The 21,053-nt window shown below is 34.3% G+C and overlaps 1 protein-coding gene across 1 annotated transcript in view; it reads left to right on the plus strand.

Annotated features, from left to right (window-relative positions):
• Positions 1-21,053, plus strand: part of ITPRID2 (ITPR interacting domain containing 2) — an 86,734-nt gene that overhangs the window by 49,860 nt on the left and 15,821 nt on the right. Inside the window, 13 exon segments of the mRNA XM_079134565.1 lie at positions 142-387; positions 731-776; positions 3,989-4,038; positions 4,894-4,950; positions 6,853-6,892; positions 6,978-7,076; positions 8,265-8,473; positions 9,542-10,239; positions 16,737-16,754; positions 16,756-16,777; positions 16,780-16,808; positions 20,618-20,683; positions 20,685-20,708. Coding sequence (XP_078990691.1) covers positions 142-387; positions 731-776; positions 3,989-4,038; positions 4,894-4,950; positions 6,853-6,892; positions 6,978-7,076; positions 8,265-8,473; positions 9,542-10,239; positions 16,737-16,754; positions 16,756-16,777; positions 16,780-16,808; positions 20,618-20,683; positions 20,685-20,708 — 1,604 coding nt within the window.

Here is a 21,053-nt window from a genome sequence, read left to right on the forward strand (position 1 = left end):
CCCCTCCCTCCCCTTCCTTCCCTCCCTCCCTCCCTGTCCCCTCCTCCTCCGGCGCCCGCTCCCGCTCCCCGGGCCCCCAGCCCGGTCGGGCGCTGACAGCAGGGGCGGGGGTTCTTGCTGCCGCCGCCGTGTCTCGCGCAGGCTCTGGCTGGGGCAGCGGAGCCCCCGGTGCGGCCATGAACCGGCCCCTGGCGGCGTCGGCGGAGGCGGAGGAGGAACTGGAGTGGCAAGTAGCAAGTCGCCGGAGGAAGGCCTGGGCCAAGTGCCGCAGCTCCTGGCAGGCGTCGGAGACGGAGGATCTGTCCACAGAAGCAACGACGCAGGACGAGGACGAGGACGACGAGGAGGACCTCCCCGGCGCGAAGCTGCCTGCACCCACGGGGAGAGGTCGGTGCGCGGGCCGGGCGGCGGCGGGCGCGGGAGACCAGGGACTGCGGACGGAGGAAAGTCTCGTGCGCCCCGGGCGCCTGCCGAGTTCTGGGCGATTTTTGGTGCATGATAGGCCGAGGGGACAGGGGACACTCCCGACGCGCGCGCGTGACCTGGCGTCTCCAGCGTCCACATAGACACCTGGGTGCCTTCTGATGTCCCTTCAGATGGGCACTAAGACTTGTTGCTCAGGCTGCATTTTGCCCCCAGTAGACTTTCCATACGGGAGTGTTCAGGCTGACCCAGCAACTGGAGTCCCTCTTGCCTTGGTAATGAGCTGTCTCCTCGCTCTGCCCCGCAGGAAACGTGCCCAACGAGAAGATCGCGATATGGCTCAAGGACTGCCGGTGAGTCCCCTTTTGGTCCGGGAGGGAGATGAACACCGATAGGACGCCGGAGCTTAGTGACTCGGGCCGGGTCCCATTGGGTCCCGTGGCGGTTGTAAGCGAGGAACCGGAAAGTGAGACTCGGATAGCTTCCTCCCTTAAGCGATTAGAAATGGAAGTACTGTGGCTGTTATTTGGAGACCGTGTTGCGTTGACTTTACAGTTATCATTATGCCATGATGCTGCTACGTTTGCCCCGTTTTTGTTTGAAAGAATTCTGACATTTTACAGGATATTTTATTTTGCTTTCCTTTTGGCATATATACATCTGGCATCGAATGATTTTCCTTTCAAACGTGGGTTAGACTACACTAACTGGGCTTTAATTTCTGTGCCTTAATTCTGTTTGGAGAGCTGCTAAAACTAGCTAACTTTGTACTTGCGCGTTTACTTCTTGGACAAAGATTTGTCAGATGGTACTGGAATTTACAAAAGGAAATAAAGCTTTGAAGGCATTCAGACTGCATAAATCTGTTTAATTGCATGCTTTGGCAATGGGTACAAAAATGTTTGATAAAATACAGAGGAGATGAATCATATTGCAAGTGAATCTGACTGTAGTAAAATAAGCTTGCTTCATGTTTCGTTTCCAATGTATTTGCTGGTTATAAAATCTTGGGTGAAGAATGTAACTTTTAAACCTTTGGTGTTTGCTTCTGAGCATTTCTTTTGCTCTTTCAATTTAGGTTTATCTTAATGTTTTTTTCAAGCACTAGAATTGGGAAGTTATTTGGTTTTTGAAAGTTGATTCTCCTATATGCCAGATTATTTTTACCCCCTAAAGACAGATGAAATGTTGGCCATCACTCTATTAATGTCCCGTTTTGATTAATTGGAGCTTTACTGAATTTTTTCACTACAGAACACCGTTTATTGGGGATGTCATAGACTCTGTCTCCTAAGATATTATAAAATACACTATGTGAACCTCTTTCAAGATGCACAGAGGTGAATACACTGCTTAAAGTCATCCCCAGATTAGCAATCTAGCTCTGATTTAACCCCCTCATTTCCAAAGTGCCTCTACTCAGCAGGATCAAGAAATCATAATAGTGTGCCATTGGTTTATTTATTTGTTAAATACCAGTATAGGATAAAATTTGAAAGGTTGAAATTTTAAGCATCTTCTGGACATTTTGGGAGAGACCTTGTGAAACCAATCTTTCAACTTTCCTCTTAAGAAAAGTGTCCGAAGAGGATGTTTTGTTAGTTTTTCTCAGGTCTTTAAAAATCTTCAATCTCAGTCTTGATTTAAATATAGTCGTAAATACAGTATTGACTTACTCTTGGTATCTTAATATAGGTTTTGCCTTCAAAATAAGTTTGTAGTGTTTCATTGTTTAAATTCAACTGCATGTTCAAAAGAATTTTAGAAAGTTAAGAGCAAGAGGAAAATAACATTTGTTTTATGATGTGTAGGAATTAAGATTGTGGAAGAGATCTTATCAGCTTAGGTAGTAAATAAGTGTCTTTCCAGATAAGCGCAAGAGCAAATGCCCTGAAAATTCCAGAAGTTTTGTTGCTAAACTTGATTTCTGTAGATACATTCTGCTGCTACTCTCATAGTTTTCCTTTTTGTTCCTACAATTGCAACTGTTCTATGAAAAAGCATCATTCATTTGTATTGGGGAAAACTAGAACAAGTAGTCTTTTAATGTTGCTGTATTATCATGGAGTTGACTGCTAGGATATATGTACTTGTATTTTTTTTTTTTTAATAGTTATTTAGAGTTCTTCCCAGAATTGGGCATCCCCTCCCCCTTGATAATGTCTCAAATATTCTTTGTTTTCTCATTGCTGTCTGTATCCTGAATAAAGACACAGTGCTTTGTTTCCTTAAAGGGAGTCTTTATTTTGAGAACCATTTCTTTTTAAACTAAATGGAAACAAATTACTTGAATCGGTATCTAAAAAGAGAGATTTTGATAGAATTTGGAGGGAGTAACTATAAAAATGTAGACTTGTTTTTGAAGAAGAATACCAGCTATATTCTTCTTCTTTGCTATTTTCTGTTAGTGCACAGACCAGTGGAGACATCTGTGGCCAGAGTAATATAGTGTTTTGACCTAAGAAAGGAACCATCAGGGAAAAAGAAAGGCTTTTTAAAGGCATAGAGTTTTATTAAAATATATGTAAAACCTTAGTTTAAAAGTTTTATTAGTATCTTTATGGCAATTGGTTGTGATTGTTTTACATTTCAGAAGCACTACTTTCTAAAAAACTACCAGTGCTTGAATATTTGCTTGCAGAAGGTTATAAATTTTAATTGGCATTTCAGTGACATTTCTTTGAAACAGATATTTTCATGATTAATCCCATATCTGATGTGAAATTATAACAGGTGTCAGTTGTTACTGAAAAAAGGTTTGTATCCTAAACAACTTAACACAATGTTTCTTACTCTAACTTTATTTTGAAAAAAGTAAAAGTATTTTGTATTTGAAAAGAGAAATTTCTAAGTCAGTTGTACTTGGACTATAAAAATGTGAAAACAAATTTAGCTGATTCTTAATGTTTATTTTCAAGCTATTTTTTTTAACTAATTTTCAGAGTTAAATGAAAAAAGTATGAAATGTTTAGTTTAAAAGGAAAAAGTGAATTTTAGGCTTCACCATTTATATTAGAATAGGTAGTTGCTGGGGTAGAGGAGGTACCAGGTGGTGCTTAGAAATGCTAGTGATAAATTGGCAGATGACATTTAAGCAAACTGTTGAACCTCATTTCTAAGTAGATTCTTAAATTTTTAATTTGACTAAGGTTTAATTTACCTGCTACTGAAGATTTGCTTTCTTCTAATTCTGTTTTCTGTTTCTGTGGAAAGGATTGAGAGGAACAGATATTTTCTTAATTTATATTGTCATTGTTTTTTGCTCCCCCCTTTTGTTTTTGCAAAGAAAATGCCACTTCATATGATTTTTAATTGCTATTCTAGTTTTTAATTGCTGGCAGATCAGATGTGATTAAGTCATTCCTGGTGAAGTGACTTGACGATAGGTATTTGCTTAGTTAGTAGGATATTACTTATGTAATCCACTTACATTCCTTGTGTGTGTTGGGAGGAGAGCTAAATTGCTTAGACGCTTACTTGACTATAACTCTTTAAGTAAGGCTGTATGTGACAGTTCTCCAGACAGCTTTTCACAAGATAGGCTTCTATGTTTTTGTGGTTTTAGTACACCTTTGGGAGCCTCACTGGATGAGCAAAGCACCGGAACACTGAAGGGTAAGAAGCAGCTGCTCTTTTAGGTCTTTTAAATTCATTTTTATTTTATTTTTTTTTAATGAGGGCCCTCTTTCATTTGTCCTTGAGTAAAAGTGGATGTATCAATTATAAAAGTGGTGTTTATAAAATAGAATGTTCTAAGCTAGAAGCTCAAAGGGAAAAAGTGTCATAAACCATAAGACAGGAAAATTAAAGCAAATTACCAAACCTTTCCACAGTCTGATGAATTATTGCATGGTTAGGTATTATAAAGATTACATATAGAAATATGGTATGAAAACATAAGGGAAATGTTATGAGCAAACTATATCAACTTTAGTGCAACATCCCTTGCTTACATTAACTGACATTGACACACCTGAAATTTTACCACCCAAGAGAGAATTCTCAAGTTCAAAGTACAACGAGAATGTGCAGGTAGTGGCAAAGCATATAAAAACATTTACAGTGTCAGAAAAATCTAGCTTGAGCTCCTGGCTTAATGTGAAAGGGGCTAAGAGGTATGAGTGCTCTAGGATCTGGTTTTCCATGAAACACTTGGGTAAGATATGTTATCTAATTGAACATCTTTAGAGGCTTAAGTATGATAGGCTGTATATCTAGCTTTGAGAGCTTTACCTAGCCACAAACAGGATTTCTTTAAGATAAAGTAAAAGCTTATGCTTGCTTCTTAAAATTATATGATTATCATGATGTCTGAGTACATTTATGTCTGAGTACATACACGTCTGATAAAATGTTTTGCTTGATCAGTTTGGGTTAACTAAAATAATGTTTGTTTGTTTGTTTTTTACATGGGGGTGGGGAAGAACAGATCACCAGGATGAATTTTCTGAATTTTCATGTTTCTTTTAGGTGTGCTTGTGAGAAATGGAGGAAGTTTTGAAGATGATTTATCATTGGGAGCTGAAGGTATGTTTGTTTGGAAGAATTGTATTTTTATGGAGTTTTTTTTATTTTTTTAAATAAAATGTGGAGTGTTTTCAAGTTTATGATCCTCAGTGCTAAACTTAAAAGTTCATGAAAATGGCTCAGACATGTTTCACAGTAATTTTCTTTTATAATCTAGTCATGGTCTGTGAGATACTTATAGGGATGGTGCAGGAACACCACTGAATGTTTAAAGGCACTGTTGGTGAAAAACTGTGGTGCTATAACCGAGAGAACTGTCCTGAAGAAGGAAGGAAGCTTAAATATTTATACACGAGAAAATTAAAGTAAAGCTTATTTTTAGTGTGGACTTATGTCATGCAGCTGCAGCTTGTCTTTCTCCTTGCATTGAAGTGTCTCCTTTTTCTCCTTCCTCTTTTTCCTGATTTTTAGCAGATTAAAAGACAAAGAGAAAATGCACTGTTAATGGAATTTAGTTAGACATCATTGTACTTGTGTCTATTCCAGACTACATTAAGTATTTTAAAAGTGTATTGCACAGTTTTTATATTTTCACAGTTAATATTTTCCTGTGGGCTCACAATACAGTTTTACACTGTTTAAAATTAGGAATTTGAAAACTATTTTGCTAGTGTTTTAATTAGAATTTCATAGTTCATTGATCATGCTTTATTTCATCATTTGAAAAGGTTATTACTATATAGTTCTATTATTAATATGTGTATTTTTGAAAGAATTTAAGAATTTTATTAGATGTTTAAAAATTACATTGATCGTGAATTTGTGCACTGAATAATATCCTTGATCTTCTGTTTTAAATCCATCTGTGAGATTACTAATTTAGAACCTTTTAACATCTAAAAGTCTGAATATATGAATATGTTTTTATTATTTCTGTTAATATGGTTTCAAGGAACAAACTCCTTAAGATCTTCAACTTCCTAATTCTCATTCAGTGCACTTGAACATACTGTTAACCTCTTATTAAAATGCATTTTGGCATTACTATAAATAGCACTTTTGATATCTGCCTTGGTGGTTTCCTAATATTGAATGATTTTATTGAAAACCAAAACCTAATAAGGAGTCCCATAAATGAATAAAGTTATTATGTTGTTTTCCTGAAAATTATTTTGAGGCTATTTTCATTCCTTGAGTAAACATTTACTGAGTGCTATATGTCAGGCACCATTCTGACAGATGGTCAAAGAAACAAACTGTCATGATTTTGTAGATCAGAAATTTTAAAAAAATTCAATGTGCTGAAATAGTTTCTAATTAATTTCATTCTTTATATTTGCCCATTAAGATTAAATGAAGTAAATTTTATTCTAAAAATTAACATTAATTTGCTTAGGCCTTGTTAATCTCAGGTATAGTTAAAAGGGAATTCTTAAAAGAAAGTATGTTGAAATGAGTAGAAATTTTCAGGTTGTGTATATGAAAAATTGGATGTTACCTTAAAAACACATTGAAAATAGTTGAATACTATTTGTACATTAAATAGTGCTAAATCATGCATTGCTTTTAAGGTATTTCTCATTAAGAGCTTTTAAAATTAACAGTAATACATATATTACCACATAACATGCAAACCTTTTCATTACTTTTTCTAACCTGTTAAAGAAACTTAATTCGTTAGCCATAGTTCTTTTTACTTTAAGTAATCAAGTTTTGTGTTGCCAAAATATGAAAACAACCTACAAAAGCTGCTGGTCAAAATATGGAAACAACCTACAAAAGCTACAGATCTTATTGATCTGTATATTACTTTTAATGATGCAGATTTAATGAGCCAAGACAAGACTTGAAATATTAGGCATTTGGCTATAATATTGTAGGTAATTTGTTTCTTGATAATTGTGTTATTGTCATTACAGCTCTTCTAATAAGTTGTACTCTATATTTGTTCTTTTTCTGTAGCCAACCACCTCCATGAAAGTGATGCTCAAATTGAAAACGGGTATGTAACTGTCTTGTTTTGTTTCTTTTTAAAATGAAGAACATTAGTGAAAATGAAGTTTTATATTATCTTATTATGTTTCTAGCAATAATATCTTGGCGAAAGAGAGAAGGCTCCAGTTTCATCAGAAAGGGAGAAGTATGAATTCTACTGGGTCTGGGAAAAGCAGTGGGACAGTCTCAAGGTAACTCATTCTGAAGTTACTGGTAGGGTGACACTGGACAATACTGAACTACTGGTCAGTTTTTCAGTCTGAGATTTGACCTTAATAGAATGAAATCAGAAGGAACCGGAAGTGTTTCCTGAACTGGTATAATTGACAATAGTTTCTTTTTTAAAAAAACTGTGAGATTCAATAAAAAGCAACCAAAAATGTTTATAATGTTGCTGGAATCCATTAGTGAATAAATACTTTAGTCCTGTCAAACAGAAAAAGAAACTGCACAGAAAAGGAACTTTTACTTGTAGAGAACTCAAATTTCCCATTTTGTTAGGTACTTGAGTTAACTCTAACATAAAAATCAGAATAGTCCTTTCTGATTTAAAGCTTGATATTTAAGAATGAATTTCTCTTCAAAATATTAAACCAGAACTCTTTAAAATATATATTACAATAAGCATGTGCCTATAATCTGTTTAAGCTTATCCAAATTTTGTATTGCAATATGAGCATTTCTCTGAAATAAATTCATATGTCCTCCTGTTCAAGTTCTATCTGTAATTTTTTCTGTTTTCTTTAGTGATTCTTAGCTTGGATTATCACTATGTGAGGGAAGGGTAATAAAAATTTAATTCCCAACAGAATCAGGTCAAGAAATTACCTTTATATAACCTGTTCCCCCTACCTTACTCCTCCTACTTCCTGAGAGGACCTGCTGAGAGTTTAAAGGAAGCTCCTCCTCCCTTTCTGAGATCGGGTTGTTACCTTTATTGCCTCTCCTAGGAAAACTCAAGTTTCTCAGTATGTTCCCCAGTTCCAAAGTTCTACCAACTTCCTTGTGTAGTTTTCCATTATTGTTACTTATGTTTTAATCCTTCTTTGCCTTATCTGTCCTTTGGTTATTTTATTGTTTTACTGGGTGTCTCTTAAAATGACAAACAAAAAAATGAGGTGAGGAATCTGAAGAGAGTCTCTGTGTTCTTAGGGATTAGCTCTTTTTTCCCAACACTGGCAGCCTGAGAGAATGAACCCCTTCTAAGGACTGTACATCTGTCCCATTAGCACACAATGTATAAAAATGTAGAAATAAATAATAGTTTAAAGAGCAGAAGCTAAGAAAATGATTTTATCACAAGAAAGCAAGAATATGGATTCATATATAATGTGGAGTGGACTATAAATTTATATCTTGGTTTTTTCCTTTTATTATAGTGTTTCAGAATTATTGGAACTTTATGAGGAAGATCCTGAAGAAATTCTTTATAATCTTGGATTTGGACGAGATGAACCAGATATTGCTTCTAAAATTCCTTCCAGATTTTTTAATTCTTCATCATTTGCCAGAGGGATAGATATTAAAGTATTTTTGAGTGCTCAAATGCAACGGATGGAAGTAGAGAACCCAAATTATGCTTTAACAAGTAAGGTTTTTAAGTGTTTGCATATTATTTGTTAAAATTATAGCATCTGTAGCAAGATGGTCTTATTTTTAAGGGCTTATTGGTTTTTAGGAAGAGCACTTGAGGGTGAATAAGGTTAATTAACACTAGCTTTTACTTAATCAGGATTTTTATTATTTTACTGATAGAGGTTAAATTAGCTATTCTTGCTCTCTTCCCCAGTTCTTGACTCACTTTAGTGCTACCATAACTTTCTTTACCTGTGCTGTCTCCACATTACATTTGTTCAAGAAGGAAAGAAGTAGGAGGGTGACCTTGTAGTATTAAATAAAGCCAATCAATTTCAGATGTTTCTCTGTAAATCTAAAGTAGCATGACCAATTTGACCATTTCACATGTTTGCTTATTTTTCCTTTGTTGACTAGTGGTTCAGAAACAGGATTCCCTAGTTTGTTCAGAATTTTAAGAGCTCTAAATCCATCCCTATTAGGTCTAAAATATATATACTTGACAGAGGGGAGTAAAAAGAGGGGAGGGGATACGGGGGTATAGAGTGAATCGGACAGTATATGTGTGCATGTATGATTACATGACTGGTGTGATTCTACATCGTGTAACTAGAAGGGTGAGAAGTTGTACTCCATTTATTTGTGATGTGTCTAAATGCATTCTACTTTTATGTACAACTAATTAGAACAAATAAAGAAAAACCAAAAATTAAAATAAAATATATGCTTGTTTGCATTTTAACTTTTAGGAAAGCATTTGAAAGACTCTTAATCATCTAAGACATAAAATCACAACTATAGATCTATAGCTAGTTCTATTTTATTCAGTACTGCCATCATGCTTTGTGCTTATTTCTGATTTCTTTTTTAAAAATGTAAATTCTAGTGTTTAAAAATCTTCCTCTTTCTCTCTACCCAGTGAATGAGAGAAGGCTAAAATGTTAGATAAAGAAAAAATATGATTGTATAATTTTTTTATCTAAGTTCAGTTACTAGAATTCTAAACAACACCATATGTTTAATAATATGTATATACAAACATAAAAAAGTATAAATAATTATTATTTTTTTCTTTTTGTAGGCCGCTTTCGTCAAATTGAAGTGCTTACTACTGTGGCCAATGCATTTTCTTCTTTATATTCCCAAGTCTCTGGGACTCCCCTTCAGAGAATTGGAAGTATGTCCTCAGTGACCTCTAACAAGGAGACAGACTCGCCTCCACCTTTAACTCGAAGTAACACTGCAAATCGATTAATGAAAACACTATCAAAACTGAATTTATGTGTTGATAAAACAGAGAAAGGAGAAAGTAGCAGTCCTTCCCCAGCAATTGAAAAAGGAAAGATTCCAAATGTTTCAGTGATTGAAGAAAGTGGCAATAAAAGTGATCAAAAATCTCAAAAAGTTGTAAAGAAGAAAGACTCGTCATCTATGTTAGCTACGGTTAAAGAAGAAGCCTCAGGTGTTTCTACAGTGGTTTTGGAGAATGCTGACACTGACAGAGTTTCTGATGAAGCAAATAGTAATTTTAACCAAAAAACTGAAAGTGAACACAGTAAAGAGACTCAAAGTCATGAGAGTAAATTGCCTGAGGAGTCTGTTGTAGAACCTGATTCAGGTGGTGGTTTCAACATTTCCAGCCAGAGTGAGTTGGAAACCAGCAGTGAACTGAAAAATGTCCCCGAATCTGTACTCGAAAAAGAACCTTGTGCACCATTGACGATCCCATCCATAAGAAATATAATGACACAGCAAAAGGACTCCTTTGAAATGGAAGAGGTAGGTTAAAAAACAAAACAAAACAAAAAAAAACAACTTCCGGAGACCAGTTTTAAATAGTGAGCTAGAGGAAAAAAAAAAGCCAAAAAAAAAAAAAAAGTGTGAAATAAGAAGGGGAAAAAAAAAGCCAAAAAATATGTGTGAAATGAGAAGTAGCTAATTCATATTAAAAATAAATTTATACTGATGTTGACTTTGTAAGGTTTATGTTTCACAAAGAGTTGGTATGTGACATTGAGGCAGGTGGGATCAGCCCATCTAGATTTCTGTCATCCACTAGGGGATATCTGACCTGTAACCCCCTTTTCACTTTCACTTTCATGCAAGATGTTGATGCCCAAGAAAACTTTGAGAGAACTTATTCAAATTCAAATCAGTATTGCGTAATAGTTAAAAACAGAGGCTTTGAAATCAAACAGGGCTTTGAGTTCTGTCTCTGCTTCTGTTTGTCTCATCTTTGGGGGAGCTTTTCTTGTGGCATATCAGTGGTAAGGAAAGGGTGAAAGAGGCTAGGCTAGGTGTTTGTGAAGGTCTTGTACACCCGAAGGGGGCACATAGGAATCCTCTAGGAGTGGGCTTTGAAAGGCCACTTAGTAGGGTTTCTGCACATGGCAAAGACCAATGTGTACTGACTTTTAATTTTTACCCAGTGATATTCTTGTTAACATAAATTTCAGGTTGAACAAGATAAAAATAATCATTTTGATACAGTTTGGCTAAAATTATTTTTGAATAGTGGGAACTGATCCTTAGGAGTTGGAACTGTGTAGCCAGGGTCAGGAAAAGGTAATTGCTCAGCTGCCCACCTTGTGGGAGGCACTGTACTTGGTTTAAAGTATAGTACTTCTAAGGCTGGGAGGTACAGTGATGTTCTTAGCTTACACATGAGGAAACAGGCATATGTGTGCTGGTGAAAAGCTGCAGCTATAAATTGCACTTAAGGAATATGTGCTATTTTTCTTTTTGAAATTAATTATGAAACTCACTTTAGTGATTGTTCTTAGTAGTTTTAGAATCACGTCATTATTTTAGGAAATTGGAAAATGGGATAATTGATTCTGCCCATACATATCCTTTTAGGTGAGTGTTGTGTTTCACATTAGTGGAGATGTTTCATTTATTGCAAAATTTCAACTACTGATGTGATTATGTTCCTTTTTTGTGGTCATTGAATATGTTTTTGATACTTTAATTACAACTAAAAGTGAAAACAGGAGAAGCTCTTTGGAATATTTACATTTTCCTGTAAGCTACTTTTCCCTTTATTTCTTCTTATATTTTGTTTCTTTAATTCCTAACATAGTTTATTTCTCATTACAATGAGTATGGAATATGATTATGATCAGTGCACTGAAAACCATTGTCCTATTTCACTGATTCCTTTGATTTTGTTTTGGTCTAAACTTGTCCTAGAATTCATAATAAAGTGTAAGTTCTTGTCTTCTGTTAGGGTCCCTCTTCTATGATAATTATATGTGATGAACAGTTTACTCATTTTAATACAACAGCAGAATATAAAAATCTATACAAAATGTAGGTAGTTGGAACTCTGACGTGGTAATAACAGACAGATTGACACTCTTGCGTGGGTATTTTCATATAAGTCAAATAAGTTCCTTTTAATTTCTAGAATTACTAAATTCTGAACTGTTGTGTGTGTTGTTTCTTTTAACATTTTTAAATAGCATACACAAAATGTCTTTTAAACATTTATAAAGTGCTAAAAGTACTTTGGTGACAACTTTTAATGATAGAGACTAAATTTTTTGCTCCCCCTGCTGGTCAAATCAGCTAATGAAAAAAGTAACGTGGATTTTTTTTTTTTTTTAAGTACACAATTAACATGCATTAAAGACAATGGAAGATTTTTTTTTTCAAAAAAAAAATTGGTCAACCATAGCTACATTGTAAATAGGGAGAAATTTAAGGACACTGAATCCTTGTTTTTCAGCTATATTTAAAATATGGATAAAAACCTCCTAGAATTGTGTTTTTATCCCTTTGGGAACTTTAAAGAAAGCTTGTAGAACAATGGATAAAGAAGGGAAATAGTGTGTTATTTTAATTTCCTCTTAAGCATGATTCGAATCATATTGACAGATGAAGAGAACAATCTTATTGAAGCAAACATTTAATTCCATTCAAAGTAGTTCGTAACAGTTGTCCTTCGGACTCTTTTTAGTTAAGGTTTGATTCCTATTATGAACTTTCTTCCTGTACAAGAGGCAAGAAAACATAAGTTAGTGCTCTCTTTCCCTCAGTACACCACTTCTCAGATTGTCCCCACTGCAGCTGCTTTGGGAGGCTAGTTAGGAGAAAGTATTCCAGATGTGGCTGTGTGCATGAAACTGCCTAATCCACTGGAGAAGGGAGGTAAGACCTGACAAAACCTGATAGTCACAGGACCAAAGAGAGGAAATATTTAAATGTGAAGAGAGCTAAATAGATGACAAGACTGATCTAGGCCCAGGAGAATGAAAAGTAGCTGTTTCTTTAGTTAAAAAAGAGAAGAAAAGGGGAAAAAGGGTCAGAGACTATTTTCAATGAAAAGTCATCTTGTTTCATAAAACGTTGCAGTGTTTACAAAATACTACCGTCCAGTTTTTTAACTTTCTTTTCCTTTTCCTTATGATGCTTGGCAGAGTCTTCTAACTTTTATTGACTTGATTGGACAGTTCTTGTGTTCTTCCTGATGGCTTATTTTGAATACCTCATGGTAACCCTCCAGAACCATAGATTAATGATATGAATGATTCACAGTTAAATCGAAATGATCCTACTTAATAAGTTGTTGTTTGATTTTTAGGTATAAGAGAAAGGCAAACTTTCATCTGTAAATTTCTGTAAACAGCATGTCATGTGCTTGTCTTACTCTGCAAATGAACTTCTATTTAAATATAACCATTATTGGGTATATATATATAATAGCCTTTTTTTTAGGCTACTGAAGTTTTGGTAATTGTTTCTAATGTTCATATTGATTGTTTATTTAAGTAATATACCTCATTATTTTAGTTGTGAAGTTTTAGGATTTTTAAATCACTTTATTGGTCTAAATTAAAATTGTCTCAAATTAGCCAAATGTTTGAAAAATAGGTTGTTCCTTGACCGTCTTATTTTTTTTTTTAAATAAGAATGTGAACTCTAACACATGACATCTGCACAAGTGTCTGTCCTTCAGAACTCAAGTAACCACTGAGTTTTGTTACTTGCTTTTTATCTAAATTGCCTTGTTAACTTTACAAAAGTATTTATCTCATAACAAAAATAAGCTCCATATGTGAGTGTGTGCACATGTGTGTGTGTTGTAAAATTTGAGAGCTTTATTTAAGATAAAATTTCACACAGTTATAGAATCATAGACTTAACACAAAAAGGCATCTGTGAATTTATTTTTCAGTTATCTCCCTTTACAGATGAGAAATATGTCGCCCATACCCTGTAGCATTTGATACTGCTCTACAGCAGTGGTTCTCCCACCTTTCTGAGGGATGTAATATTCCCTTCTCTATCAGTATGTTGTGGGTCAGGGCAGGGGCTGTGCAGGGATGCCAGTGGACAATGGCAGAAAGGGGTCACCTATCATATAGCTTACTACTTTAGTGTTTCATAGTACTTTCACTTACAGTCACATTTGATCAACCTAAGGACCTGTGATGTGAGAATTTTCATTTTTATTTTACAATTAAGAAAACTGATAATTATCATAGATAAAAGAAATGGCATTAATGAAACCTGAATTCAGTTTTTTCTACTAACTAGCTACTTTAAACTACCCCCTACAATTTGCTGTGGGTCAGATTGGTTGGTAGGGTTAGACGTTGAACAAGAACTCAAGTTTTCTTTGCATAGTCCCATAGTACTTGTTTGGAAAAACAATGCTTTCTTTTGACTTTATTTGAGATTAAAAATTAAACAGTTATATTTCCTAGAACTCTTAATTTTGATTTTATTCCATAATTATTTTTATATACAATGCCTATACAATGATAAGAGCTATAACTATCTCTTTAAACCCTAGAGGAAGGGCTATTTGAATTAGAACATCCAGCATTGCTGTCCTGTAGGATACAGTGTACTAGTATTGTACCTAGAAGCTGTGTCTTAGTCAAGATAAACAGCATAGCTGTTAAGAAACCAAAGTAGGTGCCTGCCACATTAGAAAGTTGATTCAGAACTGTGGTCTTTGAAGTAAACCAAATGTGTGGGTTATTCTAAAGCTGTTTTCATACGTCTATGAATTCCCAAATATAGAGACCAAGCCATTTTAGCATTTTGGTTTAGAAGGGATTCCCCACCCCCCCCCATTTTTTTTTAATGAAAAATTTCACACCCTAAATTAGATAATATAATGAACACCCATCACTCATTCAACTCATTTAAATTTGGTCATTCTTATCAGTTAAATGAAAGGCCAGCTGTAGCAGATAATCAGAATTCTGAGCATTTGAAACCATTGAATAGGGAAAATCCTGTCATATAAATCTTGTTTCTGTATTTGCATTATACTTCTCTGTAGAGTACCCATCTCAAGTTGGACTGCTTTCTTTCTTTTGTATAACTGTAACCAGTAATAAAACATGATAAACCAAGAAATTCATCCACTATCACTAGCATGTTTTTTTCTGGCTCAACTACTGTGTATTATGATTTTGCTGAGTTGAGAATAATAATGCTGGCATTAGTAAGTTGTATTAGTAAAACATGACCCTCTCAGCTTTCCTTTTTAAAGTGCTCCTTTCTTACAGTTAATGGACTTTGTAATGAAAGAAGGGAGAGTAGATTCTTTGCCTAGAGCAGCACCTTGAAGGATAGGACACTGAAGAAACATTCATTAAAATCATGTTATTTTTTGTGATTAATTTTATAAGTCTAAGGAAATAGAATATGTGATAATTCTACATTTGAAAGTGAGAGGTTATAATTTGGTGTACCATAAGTCTATATCTGAGCCAAGATTCTTAGAATATAGTCATTTGGATATTTCTTATACTGTTTGATCTGGTTGGTACTTATTTCATAGAAAACTCTTTGAAGTAGGCTAGGCCTAAATAACAGCTAATAATAGGCCTTTTGTTGAATATAAAAAGAAAATGCATTTTGTTCCCCTGCACACAAAACAATGGTTTTCCTGTTGAACCTTCATCTGCTGCTTTGAATAATATAATTGTAAATAATAGCAAAGAATGATAGACCTTATTTATATATTTTATTTGCAGGTGATGGTTTATATGACCACTGTGCTTTTGATTTCTACAAGATTCATAGACTGGTAGCATGTGAGAGAGGCCTGATAAAAGATTAATATGAGCTGGGGATATAGCTTAGTGGTAGAATGTTGGACTGTCGTGTGAGGTTCCTGGATTTTATCACTACTGAAAAACATAAGATGTAATAGTTGAATTCACAAAAAAAAAAAAAACAATGAAAGAAAGAAAAAACATTCATAGACTTGAGTTCATGAAACTGTATAGAAAAAAGCAATTTTTAAACTGGATAATAATTTCTTTAACCTTTGGTTTTTTTTTTTTTTTAATGTCAGCTTTTCACTCTTCTTCATATGGAATCTTTATTCTTAAATAATTTTATAGTAAAAAACTTAACAGTTCTCCTTAAAACCCAATTGATGTTTGCTCTCTAATCTGTTCAAGTGTTTAAGGTTAAAAAAAAAAAAAAACAAAAAAACCATGTTTGGTTAGTTTGCTTTGCTCATCTTATGGGATGTTATTTACTCTTTAAGTATTAATCATTATAGGATAATATGATGGAACTTAGCATACCTTCCCCTCCTTCAAATGTTTCATCTTGATTTAGATTATTTTAAAATAGATAAGAGTATTGTGGGGTAGGAACAGCAACTAAGGATCTGAAAATTCCTAAGTGGTGTAGTTGTGCAGTTAGACAAAGACAACAAAAGACAACTTTTGTGGGTTTGATATTTCCTTCCAATAGCATTATTAGGGATGTAAAGCTCTCAGAATATCAAAAGAACATTCATATCAGAACAGAGCAGTCTTACACATGAGTGACATTTGATAACAGAAATTTGTGAAATTTTAGAAAATTTTATCATGGGAGCATGATATTCCATTTTCAGAGATGCAAGACTTGTAAACTATCTTAACTGTGTGTCAGACAGAGGCCAGCTGCAGTGAGTATATTAGCATTTGTCCTGGAATTGATCCTACTTTGAGTTTAATAGTTAGGAACTTTCTCTATCGGTCTATGTTTCATCTACTAGCAACTTCTAGAAAAAATATCATTTATATATGCAGTTATTTCTCATTAGCTACAAAGTTGAGTGTTGTTATTAACTGGAAACTAGATTGAAAAGTAAGTTGTAGAGCATTTAAAAAAGTTTGAGATAAAATGTCTCTAAATTGAAGTATGTAATGCATTAGTGCACCTTAAGCTAATTTATTTAATAAATGGATATCAAGAGATTATTCTTTGCTGTAAGTTCTTTTAGTCTGAACTACTTATAAAATTCTTGTTAGGTTCAGAGTACAGAGGGAGGAAGCTCCTCATGTTCCAGCCACTTCCAGCTAGGTCTCGCCAAGTCCAAAAGAGGTAAGTAAACTGATAGGCAGTAGTTTCCTGCGCACCTTACCAGTGTTGTTAGTTGACCTGGAAAAGAGGTTTTACCTATCTGTATGTGTAGTAGCAGTACGTGTAAAAAGATCAGAAACACAGGTAAGCATGGTTCACTATCAATTTGGTTATAAATTTTATGTTACTTTCTTAAAGATTTTTGTACTCTGAACTAAATATTAGTTTGCTTGTCCTATATAGACCTCATTACACATTTTCTGTGTGCTCTAAATATTTTTTCAGTTCTAATAAGAGTTGGATGGAAAGTAACTGAAAGAGCAAAAGATTAGGGCTACTTTTTACATTGTTATGATTGTAAAATATGTGCTTGGGGTGATCTGTCTCTGAATTTCCATTCAGCATGGCTCCTAACCATATTACATTGTCTATACCTCTGGCCAAAAGCATCAATCTGTTAGCAATAGTTAAACCTAGTAAATTAAATTTAAGCTATGGATCAAAGGTGAGAGGTGGTAACCACTGTTCTTTTGAATAATTAATTATTGACCAAAGAACCTTTGAATCCATTCCTTTCACTTTTAACTTGCACTAGAAAAAAGAATGTCTGGTTTTAAATTTACAAAGCTCTGAGATTTAGTGGAATGAGAGAAAGAAGTTTAATTGACCACTAAAGGTAGGAGTATTTATTTTTAAACTTTACATGTGCTGAACCACCTGGTTTTTTGTTTTTGTTTTTTTTTAAACAAAGATTTATATATTCTAAGAATAGGAAATTACATGTTTTTCCCTCCTGATCCCCTGAAATCACTTAATAAGAGACAATTTGCATGTAATATTTTTCTTTTCAGCAGTATGGTACTAAAGAAAAAGAACTCCTCTCGCACTAGATTACTATAGTTCTAGCCAGAAATGAGAGAACTTTCATATTTAAACTTCATTCCTTTGTTATGTTCATAAGCATACGTTATGTTTCTGAGCTGTAAGGCAGAATTCACCACATTCAGGAAGTCTTTGCTTTAGATGGATAGACAAAGGACACATTGGTCAAAGCAGTTTGCCATGTGTCACAAGGAGAGTAAAACAAAAATTATTTTCAAGAGCAAGCTCTTAGTGGTGGGAAAGATAGAACGTGATTTCTACTAACATCTCTGTTCTTCCTCTTAACAATTTTGGGTCTCTTCTTTCTGGTGGCATAAACAAAATGTTTCTATTTTGTTAATCAGACTTACAAATTAACAGTAAAATGGTTTTGTGAATGTGTAACATGAGAGAGGGACTGAGAATAATGGTATGTTACTCATTGGAAGGTAGATTATGAATTATGTTAATGTGATATGGATGTGTCTTAGATTAATCATAGTTTACAGAATTAGAATCACTGATAATATATTTATTTCACAAGTTTAGTAAAATTGTATATACCCTCTTACTAGTAGGACTTTAAAATTAAGTTAAAATTCTCCTAATCTTAAATCCAGTCTGGCATTTACATACTGAGGATGGACTAGAAAGGCTTAGTGACTCGGTTTATGTCACAAGCTAACATTTGGTAGATGTGTTGAGAAAAGTTCCACATTTTTTCTCTTCTGTAAAAAAATATACAATATTTTCCTTAGTTTAGCAGAAAATATACAGATTTTCTATTTGTTTATGATATGGGACAATATAATTTCCAGAATTTTTTTTTTTTTTTCATTTTAATGTTTCTTCTAACTTACTGGTTTAAATTAGTAATCTATCTTCAGGGCAGAGGTTGAAATCCTTATTCTGTTTTTGTCTATGGAGAACTGTGTTTTTTGGTGAAAACAAAATGCCTAAGGAAAGAACCTAGATGGTGATTTTATACTATGACAGTTTCACTTACATTTCTACTTAGCTCCTGAAGTAGTCCTTCTGAGATGGAGAATTATTATTACTCCCATTCACAGAGGAGAGAAATGAATTGCTTACAGTGCTGACACAAAGCAGAAACTTGCATACAGGCCTTCTTGTTCTTTTTGCTGCCCTCACACCTCCTCTAAAGCCCAACCAGTCTAATTTAGGAGGTAATGTGAACTCATGCAGGGCTCAACAATTATGAGGGGAACTGGGTGCAGACCTTACTCTGCTATAGATTAAACAGATCTTAGCAGGGAGAACCTGAGTCAATGCTGGTTATTTTGGCTTCCCTGAGCCCTGTGCAATGCCCTTTGCTCAAACAGATAGAACTTTGATTTATCAATCATTTATGTGACTGGTTTAATTCTTCTGTTGCTTTAATGAGTATTTATCATTGATTGGTTCAGCAAACATTTATTGTAGCTTGTCCCTAGGTCCTGGAATATGAAGAAACCAATAATGTTCTTTGCCTTCAGAGGCTCACAATCTAATTTTTTAAAAACAAATAAAAGACATGGAAACATATAATTAGGGAGATAACTGCTATTCCACAAGGTATCAATAATTTTTCTAATTAATATAGTGCCTAGTTAGTACTGATAACAACCCATTGCAATTCAGTTTTATAATTATTCTAGCCTACTTAGATTTATCAAGAATATGGAATAATTCCTTATTTTATTATGCAGCCTTATTACTATCAAAACAATATTATAGAATTATTCTAAATTTTTATTTTGTGGGGTTACTGGGGATTGAACTCAGGGGCACTCCACCACTGAGCCACATCTCCAGCCTATTTGTATTTTATTTAGAGACAGGGTCTTACTAAGTCACTTAATGCCTCACTTTTTGCTGAGGCTGGCTTTGAACTGGGGATCCTCCTACCTCAGCCTCCCGAGCTGCTGGGATTATAGTCATGCACCACCCACCCAGGAAATTATTCTAAATTTTATGGGGAAAAATTATTCTATTTCCTTGAAACCTGAAGCTAAAGTGGGATATTAAGGAACTTTTGGATTTTTATTCAGTCATATTGTTCCCTTGTTCCCCGATATGGTCCAGATCTTAAATGAATGTGAATTTGGTAACACACTTATTTAACCTGGTGTTTTTGAAGTTCTGTGGAACCATGTTGTCTCATGAAGTATCCCTCTTAGTAATGTGATAGCTCTAAAATCTTTCCCATTGTGGTAGCTGTAGTATGTATGGAATGTGATCATGCTTGCCACACTTAGTTTGATCTTGTTACTTACTTAAAACATTTTTAAGTAACAAGGAATTAGAGTTTTGCTACAAAAAAAAAGGAATAGAAGGATTTTATAGAATTAGCAGTGGCTAATGTGCTAGTTGAATATATTTGCCTAAGTTATATGCAATTATTATAAATTGCTTTGTGACTTTAAAATATTCACATGATTTAAAACATTAGAGAAGCTTAAGAATGCTTCCTTACATTTCAAATTATTTGATTTATTGGTTTTAACTGTATTTTTATTTTCTTAGGAGAAAGATATAGATGTTTTTAAAATGTTCTATATTTAAACTTCTAATTCCACTTCCTAAATATCTTTACATATTTGCATAATGTAAGTGGTTTATTTTGGGACTTACGCATGTATTAGAACCATCTTAGAACCATCTTTACTTCAGCCAATTTTTCTCTAAGGATAAGACATTAATTGGATTTACCCAAATACATTATAATTAGAACTTAATTAGTAACTGAATAGTGAGTTTCTAATAGAAATGTGATTCAGTTTTTGTTTGAACTTTAGTTAACCTCCTGTGCTTTGAAGCCATAATTTTGCATAAGTAATGCATGCTTTTTCCAGAGTAATCAGTGTTGTGTGTCTTCTATCTGTTGGGAATCGTATATGTAATAAAATCACTCCTCATTGAAGCTTATTTATTAATGATTTACATGCACTGCACTCTCTGCTGACAGAATCATCTGCTACGTACTGCGAGTCAGCATTCTGATAGCAGTGGTTTTGCAGAAGATTCCACAGAACGGCCTCTCCCTTAATCATCTTCAGGTAAAATTCTCTATTGTAACAGGTACTGTGATTAGACTTCTTTTTAAGGTGATTTTCCAGTTAGTGTATATTCAAGACTGAATCTGTCTAATCTTCATTTTCAAATAATAACAAAAATAAAACTTCTGTGATGTAGATTTTATCTAAGCCCTTGACTATGAATACCAGATTTCACTAATGCTTTATTGCTAATGGAGTATTAAAAACAAAACAAAACAAAAGCTTCTCCTTCTTAACTTTTAGAGCACCAGTAAACAGAGATTACTTAAATCACTAACCTGTTTAGTCTGTTATTTTTCATCATCATAGTGTTTCAGTATTTTACAGTAATTTTGCTTGCTAGCT

The sequence above is a fragment of the Sciurus vulgaris genome, assembly GCF_902686455.1.
Source record: "Sciurus vulgaris genome assembly, chromosome: 3".
In the NCBI taxonomy this organism is placed as follows: domain Eukaryota; kingdom Metazoa; phylum Chordata; class Mammalia; order Rodentia; family Sciuridae; genus Sciurus; species Sciurus vulgaris.